We start from the raw sequence: 26,590 nt of genomic DNA, 5'->3' as shown, positions 1-26,590 counted from the left end.
GAGAAAGCGTTCGATAGCATGGATCGAGAGACCCTTTGGAAGCTCCTTCGGCACTACGGCATCCCAGCAAAGGTGGTCAACCTGATCAAGAACTCATATGATGGTATACACTGTAGAGTGATCCATGGAGGGCAGCTCACTAACAGCTTCCAGGTGCAAACTGGAGTCAGGCAAGGATGCTTGTTGTCACCACTTCTCTTTCTCCTGGTCATCGATTGGATTATGAAGACATCCACTTACGAGCGTAGGAACGGAATCCAGTGGACGTTGTGGACCCAGCTTGATGACCTGGACTTTGCTGACGACCTTGCGCTCCTTTTGCACAGTAAACAGCAGATGCAAGAGAAGCCCAACGTAGTGGCAGCCACGTCATCACAGGTTGGCCTCAACATTCACAAGGACAAGACCAAGATCCTTAGGATTAACTCCACCAGCAATGACCCAGTCACACTGAATGGAAGCCCCCTGGAAGAAGTGCAGTCCTTCACCTACCTAGGTAGCATCATCGACCAGCAGGGTGGCACAGACGCAGACATCAAAGTAAGGATTGGTAAGGCAAGAGCAGCCTTCTTACAGCTCAAGAACATCTGGAGCTCCAGAGAGCTGTCTTTGGCAATAAAAATTCTACTGTTTAACTCCAATGTGAAATCAGTCCTACTGTGCGGAGCTGAAACCTGGAGGACAACCAAAACAACCATCAGGAAGATCCAGACCTTCATAAATCGCTGCCTCAGAAGGATTCTCCAGATCCGCTGGCCAGACACCATCAGTAACATCCAACTCTTGGAGAGGACCGGTCAACTTCCAGCAGAGGAAGAAATCAGAAGGAGAAGGTGGGGCTGGATAGGACATACACTACGCAAGCAGCCAACTAACATCACCAGACAGGCACTGCGGTAGAACTCTCAAGGCAAGTGGAAAAGAGGTCATCCAAGAAACACCTGGCGACGTGACCTTCAGGTTGATAGCAAAAAGATGGGCTATACCTGGAACCAGTTAGAACGAATGGCCCAGGATAGAGGACTCTGGAGATCTGTTGTTGGCGGCCCATACCCTGATTGGGGTGACTGGCATGAGTGAGTGTGTGATCAGAGGAGGGGCTGGGAATCCTCCTGTAATCGATCCCTAGAGCTGGAAGGGATGTGGGGTCTAACGATAAGAGTGGGGTAGGGAGGGGACTGGAGGGTCCAGACACCTAACAGGATGACAGGGGGTCTGAACCCCTAAATAGGCAATTGAATCAACTGGTTGCATGCAATGTCATTATGCAAAAACATATACCAGGTAAGGTCTTGTACAGGGCTGGCTCTAGGTTTTTTGCTGCCTCAAGCAAAAAAAATTTTGGCTGCTCCTTGTCCCAGCCCTGGGCTCCTTGCCACACCCCCTTGTTGCCCCAGCCCTGGGCTTTCCCCCCACACCCACATCCCCTGCTGCCCCAGCTCTGGGCTCCCCCTTCCCTAACACCATTAACCCCATACACACACCTCCTGCTGCCCCAGCCCTGGGCTCTCCCCCTCACACCTGTACCCTCCTTCCGCCGCAGCCCTAGGTCACTGGTAAATCACTCTCAGGGCAGGTCATTCAGCAGGAATTTTGGATGTGCACAGAACACAGACAGGATTGGTTCCCATATGGTTGGAGAACTGCAGTAAAGTGGAACAATTTTCAGCATGTGTGAGTGGAGGATATCTGGACGCATAGTATAAGACTGTCCTACATGAATGAGGAAAAGCTGAGGTGCCTTTATTATCCTCTTGTTCCACTCTGTCTTTCTATGGGGGATTTGCCAATGCAATATCACTGTCTTCCTTTTAAACAAACAAACAAACAAAAAGTCAGTGGCTGTTGAAAATAGCAATCCCAGTCCTAACAACCACTGGGAAGTATTTCTTGCTCAATTTTATCCTACTTTTTCTACAGCAAGTTACAGTGGATCAGTATATTTGATTTGGGAGAAATGAAGTAACAGCTGCCCAAACTGAGCTTGAGCACTCCTGAATTTTGAGCTGTTCCAATCTGGAAGGTGGGTGCTGGGGGAGGGCCTGTGGCTCTGTGGGGGAGCACAGCAGCATGCGGAGCCAAACACACTGGTCTAAGTGGCACAGTAAGGAGGCTGAGGGGTTGGAGAAGGAGTGGGAGGTTTCAGGGGGCAGTCAAGGGACAGGGAGCAGAGAGGGTTGGATGGGGCGGAGGTTCGGGGGGGCAGTCAGGGGACAGGCAGTGGTTGGATAGGCATGGGAGTCTCAGGAGTTTTTCAGGGGACAGGTAGGGGGTTGGATCCTGGGGGGAAGTTGGGGGGTCTCAGGAGGGGGAAGTTGGGGACAAGGAGAAGGGAGGCTCAGATAGCGGGTGGGGTCCCAAGGGGCTGCTAGGGGCAGGGGTCCCGGGAGGGGCAATCAGGGGACAAGGACCAGCAGCGCTTAGATATGGTGTGGGGTCCTGGGGGGGCATTAGGGGCAGGGGTCCCGGGAGGAGGTGATCAGGGAGCAGGGGGATTGGATGGGTTGAGGTTTCTGTTGGGGGCAGTTGAAGGGAGTGGATGGTGGCAGGACGGGGCTACCCTCCCTCCCCATGGAGTGTCCTATATTTTGAATGATAAACTATGGTATCCCCACCCTTCAGAGTGCAGCTCTCCATTCACAGCAGGCTGCAGCATGAGGCCCCCCTCCTTTCCTGTTGGTAGTGGCCAAGGGAATGCTGGGAAATGTAGTTCTTTCCCTGCTCCAGGGCTGGCTCTATAGGCAGGGAGCTAACCAAGGAACTACAGCTCCCACGTCCCCCTGTTGGTTCTCAGCTCCCATGCTGGATCTCTGCCGCCCCTGCAAATGGGCTGCCCCAAGCACGTGCTTGCTTTGCTGGTGCCTAGAGCCATCCCTGGTCTTGTATGAAAGCTTGTAGTGGTCTGAACTCCATGGCCAAGCTGAGGTATGAATACAGACTGTGGTTATGAAACTCTGTCTTATGCTCATGGCTGGTACTACAAATCCCAGCTCCTCACAGCAAGGAGCGGAGGGGTCCTCCCAAGCCTGTTGTGTACACAAGATAACCACCGCCAGGGAAAGACAGTGGGGGCTTCCAAGGCTGATTCCCTACTCTGGCACTTTGAGTGCAGAAGGTGAGGTCCCTCAAGGACTCCAAAAATTAATACTGGCCACTCCAGGCTAGTAATGTTGCCACTACACAAGTGGCCTTTTGCCAATTGTAGCAGGGCGGTCACCCCACTCCGGCCCTGAAAGGGTTAAAGGGCAGCCCTTGGAGAGGGCTGAGAGCCAAGAAGAAAAGCCTGGGAGGCAGCCAGTCAGGACCAGGCTGGGCCCTATAAAAGAGCTGCAGGGCCAGAAGGCAGGGACTCACTCTCCAGGCTTGAAGGGAGAAGGGCTTGGCTGCCTGGGAACAGAGGGTACGTGATGCAGAGCAGGGCTGGGGAAAGGGAAGAGGAGCTGGGGAGCTCCAGCCTGGCAACTCCCCAGGCTGAGGCCTGGTTAAGGCCTAAGCAGGTACTGGGGCTGCAGCCTGGGGATAGGCAGAGGCAGCTGGTCCAACCTCTTTGCCAGTGATGAGTGGCCATTACAGACTGCAATCTTCCCCAGCAAGCAGGGGCTAGGTGATGATTGGCAGTAGCCACTGAGGCAAGGTGAGTATAGAGGGTTGGAGGTTGCCCTGGGAGGGGAGACCCAAAGTGTGGGGGGGTACTGCTGGGGGCAGAACCCTGAGGTACAGGGCACTGGGGTCTGGGAGGGAAACGGGGGTCCTGAGGCAGGAGAGACACCGGCCAGCAGAAGCGCTCTGTGCTGGAATCGAGTTAATTGCTGAGGCAACCAGCAGGAGGCGCTGTGCCAGTGAATGTCGAGCTGTACATCAATCCAGAAAAAACCTCACTTGGGAAGATTCTTTTTCTGAGGCCCCTTGGCTTTTCCACCCCTCCCTTGGGGCAGCCGAGAAAGAAAACAAACAAAAGGGGAACCTCAGCTGTTGTATCACCTGATTAACAGATGCACAAACCTTTACCTCCTAAGAATATGTCTACACTGTGGGATTATTCTGATTTTACAGAAAACGATTTTTGGAAACAGATTTTATAAAGTCGATTGCACGCGCCCACAATAAGCACATTAATTCGGCGGTGTGCATCCATGTACCGAGGCTAGCGTCGACTTCCAGAGCATTGCACTGTGGGTAGCTATCCCATAGCTATCCCATAGTTCCCACAGTCTCCACCGCCCATTGGAATTCTGGGTTGAGATCTCAATGCATGATGGGGCCAAAAATTTGTCGTGGGTGGTTATGGGTAAACGTCATCAGTCAATCCGTCCTCCATGAATGCAACGGCAGACAATCATTTTGCGCCCTTTTCCGTGGATTGCCCGGGCAGACGCCATAGCAAGGCAACCATGGAGTCCATTCAGCCTTTTTTCACTGTCATCATATGTCTACTGGATGCTGCTGACAGACACGGTAGTGCAGTGCTACGCAGCAGCATCTCCTTGCCTTTGCAAGTTAGCAAAGATGGTTACCAGCCCTAGTGTACCGTTGGCTGCTTTGCAAGTTGACAAAGATGGTTACCAGTCATACTGTACTGTCTGCTGCTGTCATGGGTGCTCCTGGCCGGCCTCGGTGAGGTCAGTCGGGGGCGCCAAAATGGGAATGACTCCCCAGGTCGTTCTCTTCTTTAAGTTTTCTCTGATGGAGAGTCAGTTCTGCATAGAATATCAGGCAAGCCTTCTAAAGAACCAGGGAGACAAACGGCCACTCTCAGTCAGAGCCCCAGACATCCCACAGAAATGATGAGCTGCATGCCATTCTAGGGGGTGCCCCTGCAAAGAGCCCACCCATTGCTTCCCTCCTCCCCCACCCCTTCTGGGCTACTGTGGCAGTTTTCCCCCCATTGGTGTGATGAAGTAATAAAGAATGCATGATTTTGGAACAACACTGACTTTATTGCCTCTGAAAGCAGAGATCTAGGGTAGGAGGGGAGGGCGGTTGGCTTACAGTGAAGTAGAGTGAACCACCATTCTGCACTTGCTCAGCCTATAGCTGAAAATGGGAATCTGTGATTGTCATAAACAGATAGTTAAGGGTTAATGTCTGTTTTACCTGTAAAGGGTTAAGAAGCTCAGTAAACCTGGCTGACACCTGACCAGAGGACCAATAGGGGGATAAGATACTTTCAAATCCTGGTGGAGGGAAGTCATTGTTTGTGCTTTTTGTTTTGTTCGTTGTTCACTCTTGGGGCTAAGAGGGACCAGACGTACATCCAGGCTCTCAAAATCTTTCTGAATCAGTCTTTCATGTTTCAAACTTGTAAGTAATCAGCCAGGCAAGGCGTGTTAGTCTTATGTTTGTTTTCTCAACTTGTAAATGTTTCTTTTTGCTGGAAGGATTTTTACCTCTGTTTGCTGTAACTTTCTATGTAAGGCTAGAGGGGGTTTCCGCTGGTCTATAGAAATGTGATGACCCTGTAAAGCATTTTCCATCCTGATCTTACAGAGATAATTTTTACCTTTTCTTTCTTTAATTAAAAACTTTCTTTTTAAGAACCTGATTGATTTTTCCTTGTTTTAAGATCCAAGGGGATTTGGTCTGGACTCCCCAGGAATTGGTGGGGGGAAAGGAGGGGGAATGGTTAATTTCTCCTTGTTTTAAGATCTAAGGGGTTTGGATCTGTGTTCACCAGGGAATTGGTGAAGTCCCTGAAGGCAGCCCAGGGAGGGGAAAGTTTTGTGGGGACAGGTAGTGCCCCAGACACTGAAATTTCTGGGTGGTGGCAGTGTTACCAAATCTAAGCTAGTAATTAAGCTTAAAAGTGTTCATGCAGGTCCCCACATTTGTACTCTAAAGTTCAAAGTGGGGGGGAAAAAACCTTGACAGTGATAAGCACTAGGATAGCAGCACAGGCATGACTGAATCTCCATTTGTGTGTGGGCCTTTGGTTGACACTGGTAAAATACAAAATATCCCAGGATATGTATGTTGGGGAACAGTTCTAAACGGCAGCTTAATTTTTTTATTTGCAGCAAAATGTAGAGGTCTAAGTATCTGATTGTGAACCATGGTAGCAAGGGGTAGGTGCGACTGCACGGTGCTGCTGACTAGGAGAGCAGGCTGAGGCAGAAGCCTCCAGCTGACGTGATATTCCAGGCAGGACTGAATCCCCATTAGACAAAACTTAAGAAGAGAATGACCTGGAGTCATTCCCATTTTTGGCGGGGGTCTGGCCAATTCCGTTCCATGGCACTACTCTTATTGAGGCCGCCTGAGGGCCAGTCCCAGAAGGCCATGAGCGTTAGCTGAAATGATGCCCAATCTCCGTTAATTGGAGACTCAACCAAGATCTCAGACCAGGAGCCTCACGGGGATTTAGGGTCCTGGTCCTGAGGGGCCCGAAGGAGATATAAAGACCAGGGAGAGCTGTAAGGAGGCTGTAAGCTGTGAGAAAGCTGTGAGGTCTGCAGCAGCGTGGGGTGATATGCTGCAGATTAGGTCTCCCGGTTGGATACCAAGCACCCAGGCTGTGCACCTCTCCTGGGCGATGGGCCGTTTGGGATAAGAAAGCTGGATGGTGCTAGAGAGGATCACGACCGGGGGACAGAAAGGGAGAATTCTCACCAGCTGGAGTGGCCTCTCCCAATGCAGCCAGTGTAAGACCCCTGCTTTGGTAATGTTCTTCTCTCTCAGTCCCACAGTCTGTGTCTGTCTCTGAACCTGTCAATCTGCCTTGCGACAAGGAAGGTGTCAGCCAATATTTTCTTTAGAGAGAAATCGATCCAGCCGTCCAGCCATCCACCCCTGTACAGTACCTGCCTGCCTGTCTCTGTATCATTTATCTTCCTCTCTCCATCTGTCTTAACCTGAACCCACCAGCATCTCCCCTTCCCATGGCTCTCCTGCCTGGGAAACTCTCTGGCAAAATGCAAACAGACACTTTGTCATTGTCCTTCAAATCTCACCTTAAAAAGCCACTGTCCCATCTAGAGAGCCCAGCCTGCTTTTCACAGCAGAGCGATGACAAGCTGTGTCTAGGGGCCTTGGAACAATTTGTGTAGTGAGGGTGCTGAGTGCCATTGAACCAAACTGTGAACCCTGGATATGATGGAAACCACATCAAGCCAGTGGGTGCTGCCGAACCCCCAGCACCTCTAGTTCCACCACTTCTGGCTGTGGCTTTTCCCGTTTTCCTTCTTTCCTTTTCCTTCTCTCTGGGACCCCGATAAATAGCCCCAAACAACTCACAGCACTAACAAAGCTGAGGTCATTCACCAACACAATCATTGGTTTATATGATCCATCCTCCCCCTCTTTCTTAATGCAAACACGTCCCAGCTCATGCATTTATAACAACAAATGAAAACACAGTGCTGTACTGCACACACGGCCATTCCTCTGCAGGGAGGGACAGAGAGAGAAAGAGAACAAAGCACTGCTGAGAAACGTTAACCATAAACGCAAGGCTCTGAGGTACTGTGGTGAGAATGGGGGGTAAGGGCCTAGATAGAATAGAAGTGAACAAATTGGGGTAGGTGAGGACAGAAGAGAATAACATGAATAGAATAGAATAGAATAGAATAGAATAGAATAGAATAGATGTCCCCATTAACCTATTGGCCATCTGCCAATAGGTCTTTTTGTTTCAGTAACTCACTGGCATTATTTCTCTCCCCTACCCAGGAATGAGTCCCACATGGGGCTGGTCAACCACACTGTGGTGACTCTTTTCATCCTCTTAGGAATCCCCGATGCCAACGGCCTCCAGACCATTCTCTTCATCACCTTCTTAGCTTTCTACCTCTGCACACTGCTGGGCAACCTGCTCATCTTCTCAGCCATCCTCGTTGACCCCCGCTTGCACACTCCCCTATATTTCTTCCTCTGCAATCTCTCCGTGCTGGTAATTGGTTTTTCCTCCATCAGTACTCCCAAAATGCTGACCAACCTTTGGTTTCAGAGTAGGGTCATCTCGCTAGGTGGGTGCATGTCCCAGATCTTCTTCTACCACTTCCTGGGCAGCACCGAGTCCCTGTTCTACACCATCATGGCCTACGACCGGTACATGGCCATCTGCCATCCGCTGCGCTAATGGCTCATCATGAACCGGAGGGTGTGCGCTGTCCTAGTCTCTGGCACCTGGATCACCAGTTCCTTCCATGCCACCATCCTCACCAGCCTGACCTTCACGCTGCCCTACTGTGGGTGCAGTGCGGTGGACTATTTCTTCTGTGACATCTTCCCAGTGGTCAAGCTGGCCTGTGCAGACACGTACATCATCAAGACTGTGATCTTGACAAACATTTGTCTGGTGCCCTTAACTTTCTTCCTCCTCATTCTCACGTCCTACGTCAGGATCATCTATTCTGTCTTGAATATGAATTCGGCCGAAGGGTGGCGCAAAGGTTCAGGTGCCAGTGGATCCTCACTTTTAGAGAGCTTCTGTCACTCTGGATGCAGATCTTGACTGGAAAGGAGGTTGGTGGAGTTATTTCAGGGGTAGGGTTGGGATGGACGTCAGTGGAGTTTTCCCAGGGTGAGAGAGGAGGATGCTGGTGTTATCCTAGGGTTAGTGTTAGGGAAAAGGTCAAAGAAATTCTGCTCGGATTGAGGTAGGACAGTTGAGTGCCGCTAGGGTTCAGTTGATGCATGCGGTCAATAAAGTTACCCAATGTTGAGGTGAGGCAGGAAGTGAATACATTCATGCCAAGGCTAATGAGGGTGAGGCAGGAACTTAGGTGAATGACATCATCTCCTTGGGGTTCACTTCCCCACCTGAGACACGGTGGAAAAAATATCCTTTTCTCCCACCCATTTCTCTTATAAGCCCTTTGGGACAGGGACTCTCTCTGGCCTTGTGTGGGTGCAGCCCCTACTGCAACAGGGCCTCGGGCCTTCCACACAACAGAAAGATTAGTAGGTTATTCAGAATTCTCTCTGACTGCTGGGATGTGGGTTTAACCTTGTGCCTTGAAATGAACAAATAATACAAGAAAAGAAGTGAAAGGAATCTGGGGGAGATGCCATGAGCCTGGCCCCTGGCACATCTATATGCAGAGTAGCACATGCGAAACCAACACTGCGGCAGGAGAAGCAGCCCTGACTCGGAGGGAAGGGTGCCCCCTACTGAGTTGCCCTCACCGCTCCCTGACCTGCAGTGCCCCCTTTGCACTGTGGGGGCTTGTCTGAAAATTTCTTTCTTGTTTCTCAAGGGAACAAGTCTCCACAGAGCCACAAATCCAGACTATGCAGCTTGAGAAATGAAAACCTGGAATGGAAGTTCAGTGCAGAAATTGTGCACATTGATTTAAAAAAACGCAGTAGCTGCTGATGGGCAGTGGGAAAGCTCTCTTTACTTCCAAGCCATGGGCTCAGGGCAGCCATAAATGGAGAAGGAGGGTGAGCAGATGGCTATAGGGTTATTTAACTGAGAACTGTATCAACTCAACTAGGGTGACCGGAGAGCAAGGTGAAAAATCAGTTTGGGGGTGGGTTGTGCAGAAGGAAGAGAGTCCACGGGAATTATTTGTAAACCATTATCTTGTGGGTAAGACAAAGGCCTGGGACACGGGAGATCTGGGTTCCAGTACAGTCTCTGTAGAAGAGTCCCTGATTCCCCTTTAGTAACTCGCTAAATTGCTCTGTGACTCAGTTTCCCCATCTGTTATACGTGGCTAATTAATCCTTTGTCACTCTCAGCTATTAAAGGTGTATCACATTCAGACAGGGACTGTCTCTTACTGTGTGACTCTGCGGGGTGTGGCACGAAGCAGCCTACTAGTGAGGAAAGCTAGCCACAAATGCAAGGCTTTGAGGTACTGTGGTGAGAATGGGGGGTAAAGGCCTACATAGAATAGAACTGAAGAAATTGGAGTAGGTGAGGAGAGAAGAGAAGAACATCAAGAGAATAGAATAGAATAGAATAGAATAGAATAGAATAGAATAGATGTCCCCATTGTCTCTTTGTCTCTGGACAGTAAGATCTTAAAGGCAGATATTATCTCTCTCTATGATCAGCGCCTGCCCAATGAGCCCATGACCCCAGCTGGCAATCCAGTGACAGAAATACACACCACTCCCAATGGCAGTGAATGATGGGGGCAGTGGATCATTGCAGCTATATGACAATAGATCTTGTTCTTTCAGTAACTCACTGACATTATTTCTCTCCCCTACCCAGGAATGAGTCCCACATGGGGCTGGTCAACCACACTGTGGTGACTCATTTCATCCTCTTAGGGATCCCTGATGCCAACGGCCTCCAGACCATCCTTTTCATCACCTTCTTAGCCTTCTACCTCTGCACACTGCTGGCCAACCTGCTCATCTTCTCAGCCATCCTCACTGACCCCCGCTTGCACACCCCCATGTATTTCTTCCTCTGCAATCTCTCCGTGCTGGACATTGGTTATTCCTCCATCAGTACTCCCAAAATGCTGACCAACCTTTGGTTTCAGAGTAGGGTCATTTCGCTAGGTGGGTGCATGTCCCAGGTCTTCTTCTACCACTTCCTGGGCAGCACTGAGTGCCTGCTCTACACCGTCATGGCCTACGACCGGTATGTGGCCATCTGCCACCCACTGCGCTACCGGCTCATTATGAACCGGAAGATGTGTGCCCTATTGGCTGCTGGCACCTGGATCACCAGCTTTTTCCACTCCACTATCCTCACCAGCCTGACCTTCACGCTGCCCTACTGTGGGTCCAATGTGGTGGACTATTTCTTCTGTGACATCTTCCCGGTGGTCAAACTGGCCTGTGCAGACACATACGTTATTGAGACCGTGACTTTGACCAACACTGGGGTGGTGCCCATAACCTGCTTCCACCTCATCCTCGCTTCCTACATCCGAATCATGTTCTCCGTCCTGAAGATGAACTCGTCCGAAGGGCGGCGCAAAGCGGCCTCCACTTGCGCCTCGCATCTCACAGTGGTGATGCTGTTCTTCGGACAATGCGCCCTGATCTACACGCAGCCCCACCTGAGCAAAGTGCTGGTGACTGCTGTGCAGATCTTCGGCAACGTGGTCACGCCCATGCTGAATCCGGCCATCTACACACTGAGGAACAAAGAGGTGAAAGCGGCTCTGAGAAAACTGAGAGGGGGTCAAAATCCTGAACATTGATGTGCAGCAGCTGCAGGAATAACAAGTGGCTCTGTGTGGAAATACCTCCACATATACATCTGCATGGCTGCTCCAGGGCTTTTGTGAACGTCTTTCTCTCCCCCACATCCTCACACAGCCCTATCAATCTATCTGGAGCTCCACAAGTCATGGAAATGCTCCTAAAGATCCCCAGCTGTCTTTGACACACTGTAAGGCTGACATGTTCAAAGCAGCCTGAGGGAGATGCACACTCCATCTGCATTGAAATTAGCCGGCCTTGGAGATCTGAACCTTGTAGAGGACTTTGAACATCTCAGCCTTATTACACACATCTGCATAGCTCAAATTCTTTAAATCTATCCTTACAAGGCAAATTTTCTACTCCTTCAATTATTCTCATGGCTCTTTTCTGAACCCTCTCCAATTTATCATCCCCCTTCTGGAATTGTGAACACCAGAATGGTACACTCTACCAGCAGCGATCGTACCAGTGCCAAACAGAGAGGTAAAATCAACTCTCTGCTCAGACTCAATATTCCTCCTTAATGCACCCCGAGCAATATAGGGAGGGAGCAGAGAGGAGAGAGTGTGGAGCAGGGCATGGGGGAAGAAGTGATACGAAGGCGGGGTCTCAGGGGCATGGGCAGCACAGGTGGCTGGCCCACTATTCAGGTGCCAGGGGCTTCTCACTTTTAAGGAGCTTCCATCACTCCGGATCCAGATCCAGACTGGGGTGGAGGTTGGTGCAGTTATTCCAGGGTCAAGGTTGGGATGGATGTCAGGGGAGTTTTCCCAGGGTGAAGGAGATGGGCACTGGTGTTATCCTAGGGTTAGCTCTGGGGAAAAAGTGAAAGGAATTCTGCTCGGATTGAGGCAGGGCAGTTGGGTGATGTTAGGGTTCAGGTAATGCTTGCGGTCAATAAAGTTACCCAGGGCTGGGGTGAGGGAGGAGGTAATACATTCACGCCAGGGTTAATGAGGGAGAGGCGGGAACTTAGGTGAATGATATCATCTCCTTGGGGTTCACTTCCCCACCTGAGACACGGTGGAAAAAATATCCTTTTCTCCCACCCATTTCTCTTGTAAGCTCTTTGGGACAGGGGCTGTCTCTGGCCTTGTGTGGGTGCAGCCCCTACTGCAACAGGGCCTCAGGCCTTCCACACAACAGAAACTTTAGTGGGTTGTTGAGAATTCTCCCTGACTGCTGGGATGTGGGTTTAACCTTGTGCCTTGAAATGAACAAATAATACAAGAGAAGAAGTGAAAGGAATCTGAGCGAGATGCCACGAGCCTGGTCCCTGGCACATCTATCTGCAGAGCAGCACATGCGAGTCCAACACTGCGGCACGAGAAAAATCCCTGACTTGGGCGGAAGAACGCCCCCTGCTGAGTTGCCCTCCCCACTCCCTGAACTGCAGTGCCCCCTTTGCATTTTGAGGGTTTGTCCTGAAATTTCTCTGTTGTTTCTCCAGGGAACCAGTCTCCACACAGCCACAAATCCAGACTATCCTGCCTGAGAAATGAAAACCTGGAATGCAAGTTCAGTGCAGAAATTGTGCACATTGATTTTAAAAACTGCTGTAGCTGATGTTGGACAGTGGGAAAGTTCTCTTTACCTTCAAGCTATGGGCACGGGGCAGCCATAAAGGGAGAAGGAGGGCGAGAAGATGGCTATAGTATTTTGTAACTGAGAACTGTATCAACTCAACTAGTGTGACCAGATAGCAAAGTAAAAAGTCAATTTAAGGGGTGGAAGGAAGAGAGCCCATGGGAATTATTGGCAAACCATTATCTTGTGGGTAAAACAAAGACCTGGGACACAGGAGGTCTCGGTCCCAGTACAGTCTCTGTAGAAGAGTTTCTGTTTGCCCTTCAGTAACTCACTAAATTGCTTTGTGACTCAGTTTCCCCATATCTTATATGTAGCTAATTAAATCCTTTGTCACTCTCAGCTATTAAAGGTGTATCACATTCAGACATGTGTCTTCAGGTTGTGGCACAAAGCAGCCTACGTCTCAGGTCCAGACTGTAGATCGTACCATAATACCAATGATAAAAATAGTGATAATACAAACTAAAATACTCAAAGGCAGTTCTGGTTCTGGTGTTCATGGCAACAACATACGGAACTCAGCTCATGAAGGCCAAGTGTAACCTCTGAGCCTGGTCTTCAGAGCAGTGAGAGGGCTCAGCCTGGGAACTCGTTAGAAATGTCAACATTTTAATTAACCTCAACGGCCATTGAGCCCCATGGGATGTTATGCCTGGGTTGGGGATAACACATCTACAGAGATTAATTATCATGTCTGCTTCTGCCCCTGCATTCTGTCTCCCAAGGAAGATGCCCCCCAGAGAAAGAGCAGGAAGTGAAAGAGATTACAGGAATCACACGGGACCTTATTATAACTACGGTGCTAGGACAATGAGATCATTGCTGGAACCCCTCCTAATCTAGCCCTGTGTCTCTCACATCCCTTTCTGTGTCAGGTCTGTGAATATCTCCACATTAAAGTACTTCACACCTATTTAGATAACCACTCCTGACCCCTTAGTGCAGATGCACAGTAGAGGTCCGAGACCAGGCGCAGGTCTATTATTCCAATTTCTTGGCTAGTAAAGAAGCAGCTTTGATTCAGTGAAATCAGCCCTAATGCTCTAAAGGCCCTGACTCCTGAAACCTGACTGCACAGAGGGGAGGGTAAGAGAACAGGCCTGAGGCTTAGAGAGACGCAGAGCGAGGGTCATCCCCATGAAAAAAGAAGGTTGTTACAGCCAGTGCTCAGGCTGGAACCCAGGAACTCTGGACCAGATTCCCAGCTCTTCCACAACCTCCCTTTCTCACCTTAGACAATTCAATCCGATTGAGAGTTTCATCCAGACAGTAGGAATTGGGAGTCCAATGCCCAGTGAACTGGAATGTGTTGTGGGAGACTGGCTCCTTTGAAAATCCCACCCTGAAAATCTCTGTGCCTCAGTTTCCCCTTGTAACATGCAGCTGATAATTCTCACTGTGTTTGGTTAGCTAGTGAGCTCTGACAGGCAGGATCTGTCTCACCCTGTGTCTGAGCGGCATCCAGGACAACAGTGCCAGGATCGAGCTGGAGTTGCTGGGAGCTATTATACTGCCCCAAACGACTCAATGCTCTTCTTGGAGTCTCTGGTATCTTGCAAAACATGATGTGAAGTCGTGCGCAGGGACGTAGGCTGTCCTCCATCTATACAGGGGTGAATTTCACCCTCACACATAACCACACCACTGCATGAATACATCCCTATGTGCACAGAGACACAGAGATGGGGGCAGGAGAACAGCAGGACATACAACCCCAGGAGAAAGCTGTGCTGGATGCAGAGCCCCCTAGCTGAACCTCCGACCCAGTTTACTCCTATTTCACATCACTGGGGGGAATTTGTTGGCTTGTGTCACAGAACCGGAGAGACTCGACAAGCATGAATGTCCCATCCCATCCCCCCTCCAATGGCTGGGCCAGATTCTCAGCTGCTGGAAATATACACTGCTCCCATGATTCCAGTAGTGTTACTCCTGATTTACACTAGGTGCCAGGCTGGGAGGGGAAGGAGCCCCAGGGAATCCAATGGAATTGCTCAGGAGTCAGGTCAAGGGGAGCAAGACTTGAATCTGGACCTTGGTGTAGGTGGGGATCTGGCCAATTCAGTTCTATGGCACTACTCTTATTGAGGCTGCCTGAGGGCCAGTCCCAGAGGGCCATGAGCATTAGCTGAAATGATGCCCAATCTCCGTTAATTGGAGACTCAACCAAGGTCTCAGACCAGGAGCCTTACGGAGATTTAGGGTCCTGGTCCTGAAGGGCCTAAAGGAGATTTAAAGACCAGGGAGAGCTGTAAGGAGGCTGGAAGCTGTGAGAAAGCTGTGGGGTCTGCAGCAGCGTGGGGTGATATGGTGCAGATTAGGTCTCCTGGTTGGATACCAAGCACCCAGGCTGTGCACCTCTCCTGGGCGATGGGCCGTTTGGGATAAGAAAGCTGGATGGTTCTAGAGAGGAGTCACGACCAGGAGACAGAAAGGGAGAATCCCCATCAGCTGGAGCGGCCTCTCCCAGTGCAGCCAGTGTAAGGCCCCTGCTTTGGTAAAGTTCTTCTCTGCCTGTCTCTACCTCATGCCGATGAAGGTGTCAGCCAAATATTTTCTTTAGAGAGAAATCGATCCAGCCGTCCAGCGATCCAAACCTGTGCAGTACCTTCCTGCCTGTCTCTGTATCATTTATCTTCCTTTCTCCAACTGTCATAACCTGAACCGTCCAGTATCTCTGCTTCCCATGACTGTCCTGCCTGGGAAACTCCCTGGAAAAATGCAAATAGACACTTCGTTGTTGTCCTTCAAATCTGATCTTTTAAAAGCCCCTGTCCCATCTAGAGAGCCCAGCCTGCTGTTCACTGCACAGTGATGACAAGCTGTGTCTAGGGGCCCTGGAACAATTTGTGTAGTGAGGGTGCTGAGTGCCATTGAACCAAACTGTGAACCCTGGATATGATAAAAACCACATCAAGCCAGGGGGTGCTGCCGAATTGCCAGCACCCGTAGCTCCACCACCTCTGGCTGTGGTTCTTCCCCTTCTCCTTCTTTCCATTTCCTTCTCTCTCTAGTCTGATAAATAGCCCCAAACAACTCACAGCTCTAACAAAGCTGAGGTCATTCAGAGCTGAGAGAGAAAAAACTACTAGTGAGAAACGCTAGCCACAAACGCAAGGCTCTGAGGTACTGTGGTGAGAGGGGGGGTAAGGGCCTAGATAGAATAGAAGTGAAGAAATTGGAGTAGGTGAGGAGAGAAGAGAACAACATGAATAGAATAGAATAGACGTCCCCATTGTCTCTTTGTCTCTGGACAGTAAGATCGTCAGGGCAGACATTTTCTCTCTCTATGATCAGCGCCAGACCAGTGAGGCCATGACCCCAACTGGCAATCCAGTGACAGAAATATACACCGCTCTCAATGGCAGTGAATAATGGGGGCAGTGGAAGGAAGAGTGACCATTGCAGCTATGTGACAATAGGTCTTTTTGTTTCAGTAACTCACTGACATTATTTCTCTCCCCTACCCAGGAATGAGTCCCACATGAGGCTGGTCAACCACACTGTGGTGACTCATTTCATCCTCTCAGGGATCCCTGATGCCAACAGCCTCCAGACCATCCTCTTCATCACCTTCTTAGCCTTCTACCTCTGCACACTGCTGGCCAACCTGCTCATCTTCTCAGCCATCCTCGCTGACCCCCGCTTGCACAACCCCATGTATTTCTTCCTCTGCAATCTCTCCCTGCTGGACATTGGATTTTTCTCCATCAGTACTCCCAAAATGCTGACCAACCTTTGGTTTCAGAGTAGGGTCATCTCACTAGGTGGGTGCATATCCCAGGTCTTCTTCTACCACTTCCTGGGCAGCACCGAGTGCCTGCTCTACACCATCATGGCCTATGACCGGTACGTGGCCATCTGCCACCCACTGCGCTACCGGCTCATCATGAACCAGAAGATTTGCACTCTTTTGGCCGCTGACACCTGGATCACCAGCTCCTTCCATGCCACCATTCTCACCAGCCTGAGCTTTACGCTGCCCTACTGTGGATCCAATGTGGTGGACTTTTTCTTCTGTGCCATCTTCCCGGTGGTCAAGCTGGCCTGTGCAGACACGTACATCATTGAGACCGTGACCTTGACAAGCACTGGTCTGGTACCCATAACTTGCTTCCTCCTCATTCTCACATTCTACATCAGGATCATCTATTCTGTCTTGAATATGAATTCGGCCTAAGGGTGGCACAAAGCAGCCTCCACTTGCACCTCTCATCTAGTGGTGGTGATGCTGTTCTTTGGTCCCTGTGCCCTGGTCTACACTCAGCCCCACCTAAGCAAAGTGCTGATGACTGCTGTGCAGATCGTCGGCGATGTGGTCACGCCCATGCTGAACCCGGCTATCTATACGCTGAGGAACAAGGAGGTGAAGGCAGCTCTGAAAAAACTGAGAGGGGGTCAAATGCCTGCATGTTGATGTGTAGCAGCTGTGGGAATCACTCGTGAGTCTGAATGGAAATACATCTACAAATACATCTGCATGCTTGCTCCATGGCTTTTGTGAACCTCTGTGTCTCTCCCCATCCCCACACAGCCCCATCTATCTATCTGGAGTTCTACAAATCATAGAAATGCTCCTAAAAATCCCTTCCTGCTTTTTAACACACTGTAAGGCTGACATTTTCAAAGCTGTCTAAGGGACCAGCATACTCAGTCTACATCAAAATTAAAAGGAACTGGAGTGCCAAATTTTGTAGAAGACGATGTAAATCTCAGCTTTGTTACACAGATCTTCAGAAGCAAGTGCAGCATCTTCTGCAAATGCAAAAGGGAAGGAAAACAATTCCCTTCATCTTCTGGTATGAGCCACAGCTCACGGAGCACCTGCCCTAGGTAGCTACCTAAAATTCCTGGGAGAACCATTGGATTTTTCACCATGCCCTAAAGATCAATGTATTTGTGGTAAAATTTGCAAAACCACCTAAGCGATTTAGGAGACTAACTCCCAGTTTCAAAAGTGATGGAGGCATTTAGGAGTCTTATTCTCTCTGAAAAGCTGTGGGAAGTATGTGTCTGAGGACCAGATTTTCAAAGGCATTTTTTAGTCACCTAATAAGGTTCCTAAGAACACCTTGAGTCAGTCAGGCACCAGACAACCAGTTACTTTCCATAGAAGTTAAACACCTAACCTATTTAAAAGCTCTATGTGCCTAGTGGAATTTACTAAACTCTTTCATAAAGCTAGACCTTATGGCAGATTTTTAAAGATAGGCACCTAGTGGGATTTTCAAAAGATTTGCTCATAGAAATCAATGAGAGTTAGATGTCCAGCACCAGATTCTTAAAGGTGTGACAGATACGGCAATTTCCTGGATAAACCTTATTGAGTTAAGTTTAATCCCTTGGGGTCTGTTGTATTACAAATACAATTGTGCATGTGTTCTTGTGGACTGAATGTAACTTTTCTAGGAGACTGATGAATGGAATCTTGGGGAAATGTGAGGAACTTCAAGAACTGTTTGGGACAGCACATGTGAAGGGGCCCTGGGGGTACTTTGGAGGTCTTTCAAAGCTATGTTGCATGAAGAAAAAAAAAATTCTCTATGGATTACCTGCTCCTGGAAACTCCAGATCAAAACCCCCATCCTGCATAAAGAATGGACTAAACTTGCTGTGCTGGAGCTAGTTCTGAGCTGAGGCTGTTATGAGCTGGTAACCACGGAAGAGACCCGGCTGTGCAGTTTGATGGACTAATCCCCCGACAGAGCCCATGTTGGAGTTGGGCTGATCTCTGCTAAGCTTATTACTATGCATGTAGGTTCTTTTATAGTTTTTAGTGATATCTCTGTGTTGCTTTTACCTTAAGAATAAAATACGCTTGCTTAGGAAGAACTGTGTGATAAGAACTATTACCACCACCCAGAGGGGAGCAGCAAAGCAGGGCTGCTTAGGCAGGATGGCTTTTTAGGGAATAATGCAGTGAAGGGAACTGTTAAGCCTGGAAATGCCCCAGTCAGGAGGGAAAGAGACATGGGTCTCCTCCCAAGGAAGGTAGGGAGCTGAAAGCCTGCTTAGAGATGTGCCTCTGCTGGACCACTACAGAGAAATACCAGTGTAGTTGCTCTAAACTGTGACAATAATCTGGACCTAAACTCCAAGGCCATTTGAAAATCCCACTATATGCCTATCTGCACCTGTAGATGGTGATATACCTGTGAAAATCTGGCCTTTGTCCCATGGAATTTCAGTGAGAACTGGGCAGCTTAATGGCTTTTGAAAATGGGACCTACTCTCCTAAGACAATTAGATGTTTTTTAAAAATTCACCCTCTACTTAGGTAGAGCTAGAAAGAGAAATAAGTAAAAAAAAGGAATGAAAATGCTAATAGAAGATTTAAGTAATGTGAGAACTCTACACTCATTACACACAATGTGTTTGGGATTTGTGCTGCTTATGTAGTGTGTCTTCTGCATGTGGTTGTGCTTGAAGTTTGAGTACTACGGAGTGGGAATTAAAACTGTGAATAAAACTTTGTTTTTCTTGTTTCCTACCCTCAGCTGTTGTTTGATTGGAACTTGTCTCTAAGTTTTCTATCTGACGAAGAAGGTGTTCACCCACGAAAGCTCATGCTCCAATACGTCTGTTAGTCTATAAGGTGCCACAGGACTCTTCGCTGCCTCTAAGCTTTGTGTGCTTTTTCTAGGTGTTCCAATGAAGAATAAATCTGGAACTCAGTGTCTAGAGAGGACTGGGCCCATTTATAAGACTGGCAGAGAACAAGTGAAATTTAAGAGAACAGTAAAAATATGAAATGAAAATAGTTGGATTTTAAGGCTGGAATTTCCAAAAGGAAGACAAAAGTCTAGGGCAATTAGACATTTATCTCCTGGGAGGTGCCTTTGAAATTCCTACCCTAAAGTACAAACGTGATAGGAAGTTCACCAGGGGGTGCAGATGGTCTGCTCACCGGTTACTTACCACTTAAGCCCTAAACTGCACATTTAGTCTGACAAACTCAAGGCCACAAGATACTGAGGCCAAGAGCTTTTTAGATTTCAAAAAAGGATCTGACAGAGGTACAGATGAGAACATCTTGAGTTATATAAAAGCCAGTCACTACCATCATTATTATGGACTAGTAATAAATGATCCCTTGAAGCTTTTCTTTGATGGAAAATTGGGTTTTCAATGGACCTGCGCTGGGGAAAACATCACCCACTAGATGGAAACGTGAACCTCTACAACTGAAAAATTGGTTAAATTGACACACAATGAACTGAGCACCAAGGAAATTAATGCTACTGGGCCAGAAAGTTATAGAAATCTCACTACATATCGATATGGCCATATGACCAGCCCCTGACTGGTATAAACTGACATATCCCCACTGACTTTAATTCACACCAGTTGGAGATCTGAACCATTGACTTCCATGGAGCTGAGGCAGGTTCACACCAGTTGGGGATCTGCCTCCTCTGTGGCAGGCACTGTGCAGTCAGTCCTTGTCCTAAAGTGCTCATGATCTAAACAGTCTAAAGGAAGTGGCACTAATCTCATTTTACAGATGGGAAGCCAAAGCAAGCAGAGTGCAAGTGACACAGGTTGTCTGGAGTCCCATTGGTGCCGACTTTCAAAAGTGCCGGAGGGTGCTCAACCCCTGGCTCTGCCCTAGGCCCCACCCCTGCCCCAACTCCCACTCCCACTCCACCCCTTCCCCCAAGGCCTTAACCCTGCCCTGACTCTTCCCCTGCTCCACCCTGACCCCGCTTCTTCCTGCCCCATTTCACCCCCCCTCCAGACAGTTGACAAGAGGTTAAGGATAGTTATCATAAGGAAATAGATTCAAGTAGTGTAATGACTCAGCTGTTCCCAGTCTCTATTCAAGCCAGAGTTAATGGTATCTAATTTGCAAATCAATCAAGCTCAGCAGTTTCTCCTTGGAGTCTGTTTTTGAAGTCTTTCTGTTGAAAAATTGTCACCTTCAGGTCTGTTACTGAGTGGCCAGAGAGATTGAAGTGTTCTCCTGTTGGTTTTTGAGTGTTATGATTCCTGATGTCAGGTTTGTGTCCATATATTCTTTTACATAGAGACTGTCCGGTTTGGCCAATGTACATGGCAGAGGGGCATTGCTGGCACATGATGGCATATATCACATTAGTAGATGTGCAGGTGAATGGCATGGCTGATGTGATTAGGTCCATGATGGTGTCACTTGGATAGATATGTGGACAGAGTTGGCATTGGGCTTTGTTGCAAGGATAGGTTCCTGAGTTAGTGTTTTTGTTGTGAGGTGTGTGGTTGCTGGTGAGTATTTGCTTCAGGTAGGGAGGCTGTCTGTAAGCGAGGACTGGCCTGTCTCCTAAGATCTGTGAGAGTGAGGGATCGTCTTTCAGGATAGGTTGTAGATCTTTGATGATGCGCTGGAGAGGTTTTAGTTGGAGGCTGAAGGTGACGGGTAGTGGCGTTCTGTTATTTCACTCTCATTACACTACTTGAATCTTTTTCCATAGGATAACTATCCTTACACCTCTTGTCAACAGTCTGTAATTGATCATTTTGATTATCAGTACAAAAGTTTTTTTCCTGCTGATAACAGGTCATTTTAATTAAGTAGCCTCTTAGAGCTGGTATGGCATCTTCTCTGTATGTATATATATATAATCTTATTATATGTTCCATTCTACGCATCCGATGAAGTGCGCTGTAGCCCACGAAAGCTTATGCTCAAATAATTTTTTAGTCTCTAAGGTGCCACAAGTACTCCTGTTCTTCCTAGGCAGTCATTTCCCATTTTATAAGTGTGTAACTGATTGTTCCATCCTAAATAGAGTAATTTGCATTTGTCCTTATTGAATTTCATGCTATTTACTTCAGACCATTTATCCAATTTGTACAGATCATTTTGAATTATAATCCTGTCCTCCAAACCCCTCCCAGCTTGGTATCATCCACAAACCCTGTAAGTATACTCTCTGTGCCACGATCTAAATAGTTGATGAAGCTATTGAACAGAACCAAACCCAGAACTGACTTATTATGCCCTTCCAACCTTACTGTGAACCAGTGATAATTCCTCTCTGGGAATTGTTGTCCAACTAGTTATGCACCTACATTATAGTAGCTCTATGTAGGTTTTATTTCCCTGGTTTGTTCATGAGAGGTCATGCAAGACTGTATCAAAAGCCTTACTAAAGTCTAGGGCAGGGGTCTCCAACTCAAATCACCACGAGGACCACACAAGGACTAGTCCATTGGCCTGAGGGCCGCATCACTGACACCTTTACATATAAAGATACAAAAGCCCCGGCTCTGCCCCGGCCCCGCTCCCACTCCACTCCTTCCATGAGGCTCTGTCCCACCCCACCTTTTCCTACCCCTTCCCCGCCCCCGTTCCAACCCCTTTCCCTCCAAGTCTGTTCCAAACCCAAGGTGGTTCCCCCTAATGCCACCCTGGGTTCAGAACAGATTTGGAGGGGAGAGCAACCCCTGCTGATCCCCCTCATCCCATTACATAAAACAAAGCACCCCCTAGTGCCATTCTGGAGCACGGGAGACAGCACTGACTGGTAGGGGAGCGTGCCCCCAACTGAGCCCATACCCCAGTCCCTGATGTCCCACATTGGGCCATTCTTTTAAGATCCATGGTCTCCTTTAACAGCTAAGTCAATGCTCTGTTGCCTTCATTTTTGCCCCAAACACCATTTCTAATGATGCCCATTGGGGTTTGCCCATGGGGGACCTCATTCCTTGCTTGAAAATACAGAAAATGTCAACAGTTTAATACAAGTGGCACTGGTGGGAGAGAAGTACCCGAGGGGGAAGAGGAGAGAGCACAGAGACTAGTGCAGGAGGGACGCCAGATTAAAAGAAGCTGCAGAGAGAAGGGACACAACAGAGCTGAGGGCAAAATTTAACAGGACCCACCCAGCTCAGTCTCCCACCGTGAAAGGCAAGTTCATGGAGTCTGCAGCCGGCAAGTCCGGGATGATCTCCTATAAAGGACATTTACCCCGAGTCCCTGCCTGTTTGGGGCTAGCATCACCCTAGAGCCAATGCCACCTCCTGTGTGAAATGTTTGATTGGGGGGGATTTAAAGGAGATCTCAGAGCATGGAAGAGAGCAAATAGGACCTGCTTGAAGACCGAATCATGCATCCCAGCTGCAACACACTCCAGGTAACTGTATCCAGAGGGGCAGCTGCAGGACTGCTCTGTCACCTGTTTCAGTCTCTCTCTGCTGCTCTTCCTCACTACAGGGCCAGGTCCCTAGCTGGTGAAAATTCCCATTCCCCATGGCAAGTGAGTCCTTCATGCCACAGAACAGCCACTTGCTCCTTGATGATGGCCTGAACTGGCAACATCAGGGGAAGGTGCAAAAACCTCTGCAGGGGGCAGTTCCAGTATTGACTTTCCAGAGAGGGCTTTTTTTCCTATTCCAAGTCACTTAGAAGTTGAGTTTGACCCAAAAGTAGGAAGTTTTATCACCATCTGATGTTCGGAGCACCCTGGTTGAAATCCACACCTGTGCAGTTGGCCCAGCATGAGGACTAGACACCAAAGTCCCGAGGTGGGGGTTTTAGAAGGACTTCCTCTTGTCACGTGTGGGCTGCAGGGAGTTAGAAGATGGGGAGGGGACACTCGGATCAGGACTCTTGGATTGTAGGGTTGTATCCCCATCCCTGGGAATGGAATGGAGTCTAGTGGGGAAGATTGGGGGTGGACTGGGGCTTCTGGATTATTTTCACAGCTCTGGGTGTTGAGTGAGAGGTAAGGAGTGGGGAGGGGATGTGAGTCAGGTGTCCTAGGTTGTATTTCCACCTCTGGGAGGTAAGTGGGGTCCAGAAGGTTAGAGCAAGGGCAGTTGGTTGCCAGGACTCCAGAGTTAAGGTCCCAGCTCTTGGAGTTGAGCAGGGCCTAGTGGGGTAGAGCATAGATGGAGAGATGGAGAGTCAAGGCTTCTGGATTCAATTCTTCCCCTGGCACAGGAGTGAATCTTGTCCCAAATGCCCCAGCAAAGATCATCCATTGCTTCTCTGCTCATTAATCATTAACACCCCGGGTTCACCTTCAGGGACACAGACCGAGTGAATGGAGTGTGGGAAGCGATCTCAGCTGACCCATTTCATCCTGGTGGGGCTCCCATATCCCCCAGAGCTGTGGATTCCCTTGTTCCTCTTCTTCCTCATCATCTACCTGTTGACGCTGTGCGGGAACCTGCTCATATGGCTAGCGGTGGCCGGGGAGCGCCGGCTGCACAAGCTTATGTACTGGTTCCTCTGCTACTTGTCCTTCCTGGACATGACAGTCTCCTCAGTGGTGGTTCCCAAGATGGAGGCCGGTTTCCTGCCGGGTGGCGTGGCCATCTCCTTCCAGGACTGCGTGGCACAGCTCTTCTTCTTCCACTTCCTTGGCTGCACCGAGTGCTTCCTCTACACGGTTATGGCCTGTGACCGCTTCCTGGCCATCTGCAAGCCACTGCACTACAGCATCATTATGAACCACAGAACCTGCCTGTGCCTGGCAGTAGTGACCTGGTTAGGGGGCTCCCTGCACTCCACCACACAGACCATGCTGACCTTCCAGCTGCCGTATGGCCAAGAGAACAGAGTGCTATATACATCCTCTGTATATCCGAGCTGTGCCGAAGCTGGCCTGAGGGGACACAGCGCTCAACGAGCTGGTGACATTTGTGGACATTGGCTTCCTGGCCCTCACCTGCTTCCTTCTGATCCTGATGTCCTATGTCTACATCCTCTCTGCCATCCTGAGGATTCACTCGGCCAAGGGCAGGCACCGGGCCTTCGCCACCTGCGTGGCTCATGTCACCGTGGTGGTGACCTACTATGTGGCTGGGCTCTTCATCTACCTGAAGCCAGGATCCTGGCACCCACTGGATGGTGTGGTCGCTGTATTCTACACCACAGTGATCCCGCTCCTCAACCCCCTCATCTACACGCTGAGGAACAAGGAGTTGAAAGATGCCCTGATGAGACTGGGGGGCAGGAAACTGCCGGGCCCTGAGCTATGATTTTTCTGCTTTCAGCAGGAACTGCCTGAGAACTGGCCAGGGAGAGAGGGACTTGGAAACAGAAGTCAGGACTCCCCTGTTCTGCCTCTGTTCGGTGGGGGAGCTGATGTCAGTGGCTTGGAGCAGAAAGGGCTGAAAGTACAGATTTTTCATTTCTGCCCCTGACTCTGGGACAGGAGCAGGCTACTATGCTTGGGAGCAGGCTAGGTGTGTGGGAGGTGGTTCTCGGCTGGGGCAGGGGGTTAGGGTGTGGACTCTGGGCTAGAGAGTGTGGTCGAAGGGTTAGATGTGTGGGAGGGGGATCTGGGCTGGGGCAGCATATTGGGGTGTGGACTCTGGGTTGGGGGATGGGGTTGAGAGGTTAGGTGTGTGGGAAGGGGATCTGGGCTGGGGCAGCATATTGGGGTGTGGACTCTGGGTTGGGGGATGGGGTTGAGAGGTTAGGTGTGTGGGAAGGGGCTCTGGGCCAGGGCAGGAGTTTGGGGTGCAGGGGAGGTGTGGGCTTTGGTCTGAGGGTTGAGGTTGAGAGGTTAGTTCTGTGGGAGGAGGCTCTGGCCTTGGGCAGGGCGTTGGGGTTTGGATTTGGGGTTGGGGGGTGGGGTCGAAGGGTTAGGTGTATGGGAGGGGGCTCTGGGCCAGGGCAGGCAGTTGGGGTGCAGGGGAGGTGAGGGCTCTGGTCTGGGGGGTGAGGTTGAGGGGTTAGGTGTGTGAGAGGGGGCTCTGGGACAGGGCTGGAGGTTGGGGTGCAGCGGAGTTGTGAGCTCTGGCGGGGGTTGCGGGCTCTGGGGTGAGGACAGGGATGAGGGGTTGGAGTGCAGGAGGGGGCTCGGGGCTGGGGCAGGGGCTTGGAGCAAGGAGGGCTTGCGGGGTGAGGTCTCCAGGCAGTGCTTACATTGGACAGCTCCTGGTCAGCAATGCAATGGAGTTAAGGCAGGCTCCCTGACTGCCCTGGCTTGGCCTGATTCCCGGGAGCAAACAGCACATCCTTGTGGCTGCTGGGCAGGGGGCCAGGAGGGCTCTGCACACTGCTCATGCCTGCAGGCACTGCCCCCACATCTCCCACTGGCTGAAGTTCCCTGTTTCCAGCCAACGAGAGCTGAAGAGTTGGCACTTGGGGCGGGGTGTGGGGGCAGCGTGCAGAGACCCCCCTGGCCCTGGCCGCCCCTGCACCTAGGAGCCAGACATGCTGCCACTTCAAAGAGCCACAAGGAGCCAGGGCAGGCAGGGAGCCTGCCTTAGATCCTATATGCCACCGGACTTTTAGTGGCCTAAAATCTCCCAGATTGGCTTTATCGCCTAGGGGAGATACAGCCCAATTCTGGGAGACTCCTGGCCAGACCGGGAGGGTTGGCAACCCTAGTTGTATTAGATGCTGTGAGAAGGTAGTGGGATTTACTGGGTTAGATCAGGGGAGGAGCTGGGAATCCTCCTGTAATTGATCCCCAGAGCTGGAAGGGGTGTGGGGTCTAATGGTAAGAGTGGGGTGGGGAGGGGATTGGAGGGTCCAGACACCTAACAGGATGACAGGAGGTCTGAACCCCCAAAATAGGCAATTGAATCAACTGGTTGCATACAATGTCATTGTGCAAAACCATATACCAGGTAAGGTCTTGTCCAGGGCCGGCTCTAGGTTTTTTGCCACCCTAAGCAAAAAAAAATTTTGGCTGCCCCCTGTCCCAGCCCTTGGCTCCTTGCCACACTCCCTTGCTGCCCCAGTCCTGGGTTTTCCCCGCCCACCCACACCCCCTGCTGCCCCAGCCCTGGGCTCCCCCCTCACACCTGCACACTCCTTCCGCCGCAGCCCTGCATCACTGGTAACTCATTCACAGGGTGGGTCATTCAGCAGGAATTTTGGATGTGCACAGAACACAGACAGGATTGGTTCCCATATGGTTACAGAACAGCAGTAAAGTGGAACAAT

The 26,590-nt window shown here is 49.9% G+C and overlaps 2 protein-coding genes and 2 pseudogenes across 2 annotated transcripts; all 4 read left to right on the top strand.

Moving 5' to 3' along the window:
- Positions 1–7,678: 7,678 nt before the first annotated feature.
- Positions 7,679–8,449, top strand: LOC115638354 (annotated as a pseudogene).
- Positions 8,450–10,175: 1,726 nt separating this feature from the next.
- Positions 10,176–11,108, top strand: LOC115638353 (olfactory receptor 958-like). The gene has a single exon (XM_030539957.1). It carries the CDS (start codon positions 10,176–10,178, stop codon positions 11,106–11,108), a length of 933 nt encoding a protein of 310 aa, XP_030395817.1.
- A 5,056-nt stretch (positions 11,109–16,164) lies between these two features.
- On the top strand, positions 16,165–16,882 carry LOC115638184 (olfactory receptor 958-like). The gene has a single exon (XM_030539752.1). It carries the CDS (start codon positions 16,187–16,189, stop codon positions 16,880–16,882), a length of 696 nt encoding a protein of 231 aa, XP_030395612.1. The 5' UTR covers positions 16,165–16,186.
- A 6,844-nt stretch (positions 16,883–23,726) lies between these two features.
- LOC115638352 lies at positions 23,727–24,669 on the top strand (annotated as a pseudogene).
- The last annotated feature ends 1,921 nt before the right edge of the window (positions 24,670–26,590 follow it).

Source organism: Gopherus evgoodei, chromosome 21 (genome assembly GCF_007399415.2).
Source record: "Gopherus evgoodei ecotype Sinaloan lineage chromosome 21, rGopEvg1_v1.p, whole genome shotgun sequence".
In the NCBI taxonomy this organism is placed as follows: domain Eukaryota; kingdom Metazoa; phylum Chordata; order Testudines; family Testudinidae; genus Gopherus; species Gopherus evgoodei.
The sequence above is the reverse complement of the archived record's forward strand: the minus strand, read 5'-3'. Positions and strand labels throughout refer to the sequence as shown.

Bases quoted from the DNA above. Each gene is read 5' to 3' on its own strand.
- LOC115638353 (XM_030539957.1), top strand. From the start codon at position 10,176: ATGGGGCTGGTCAACCACACTGTGGTGACTCATTTCATCCTCTTAGGG.
- LOC115638184 (XM_030539752.1), top strand. From the start codon at position 16,187: ATGAGGCTGGTCAACCACACTGTGGTGACTCATTTCATCCTCTCAGGG.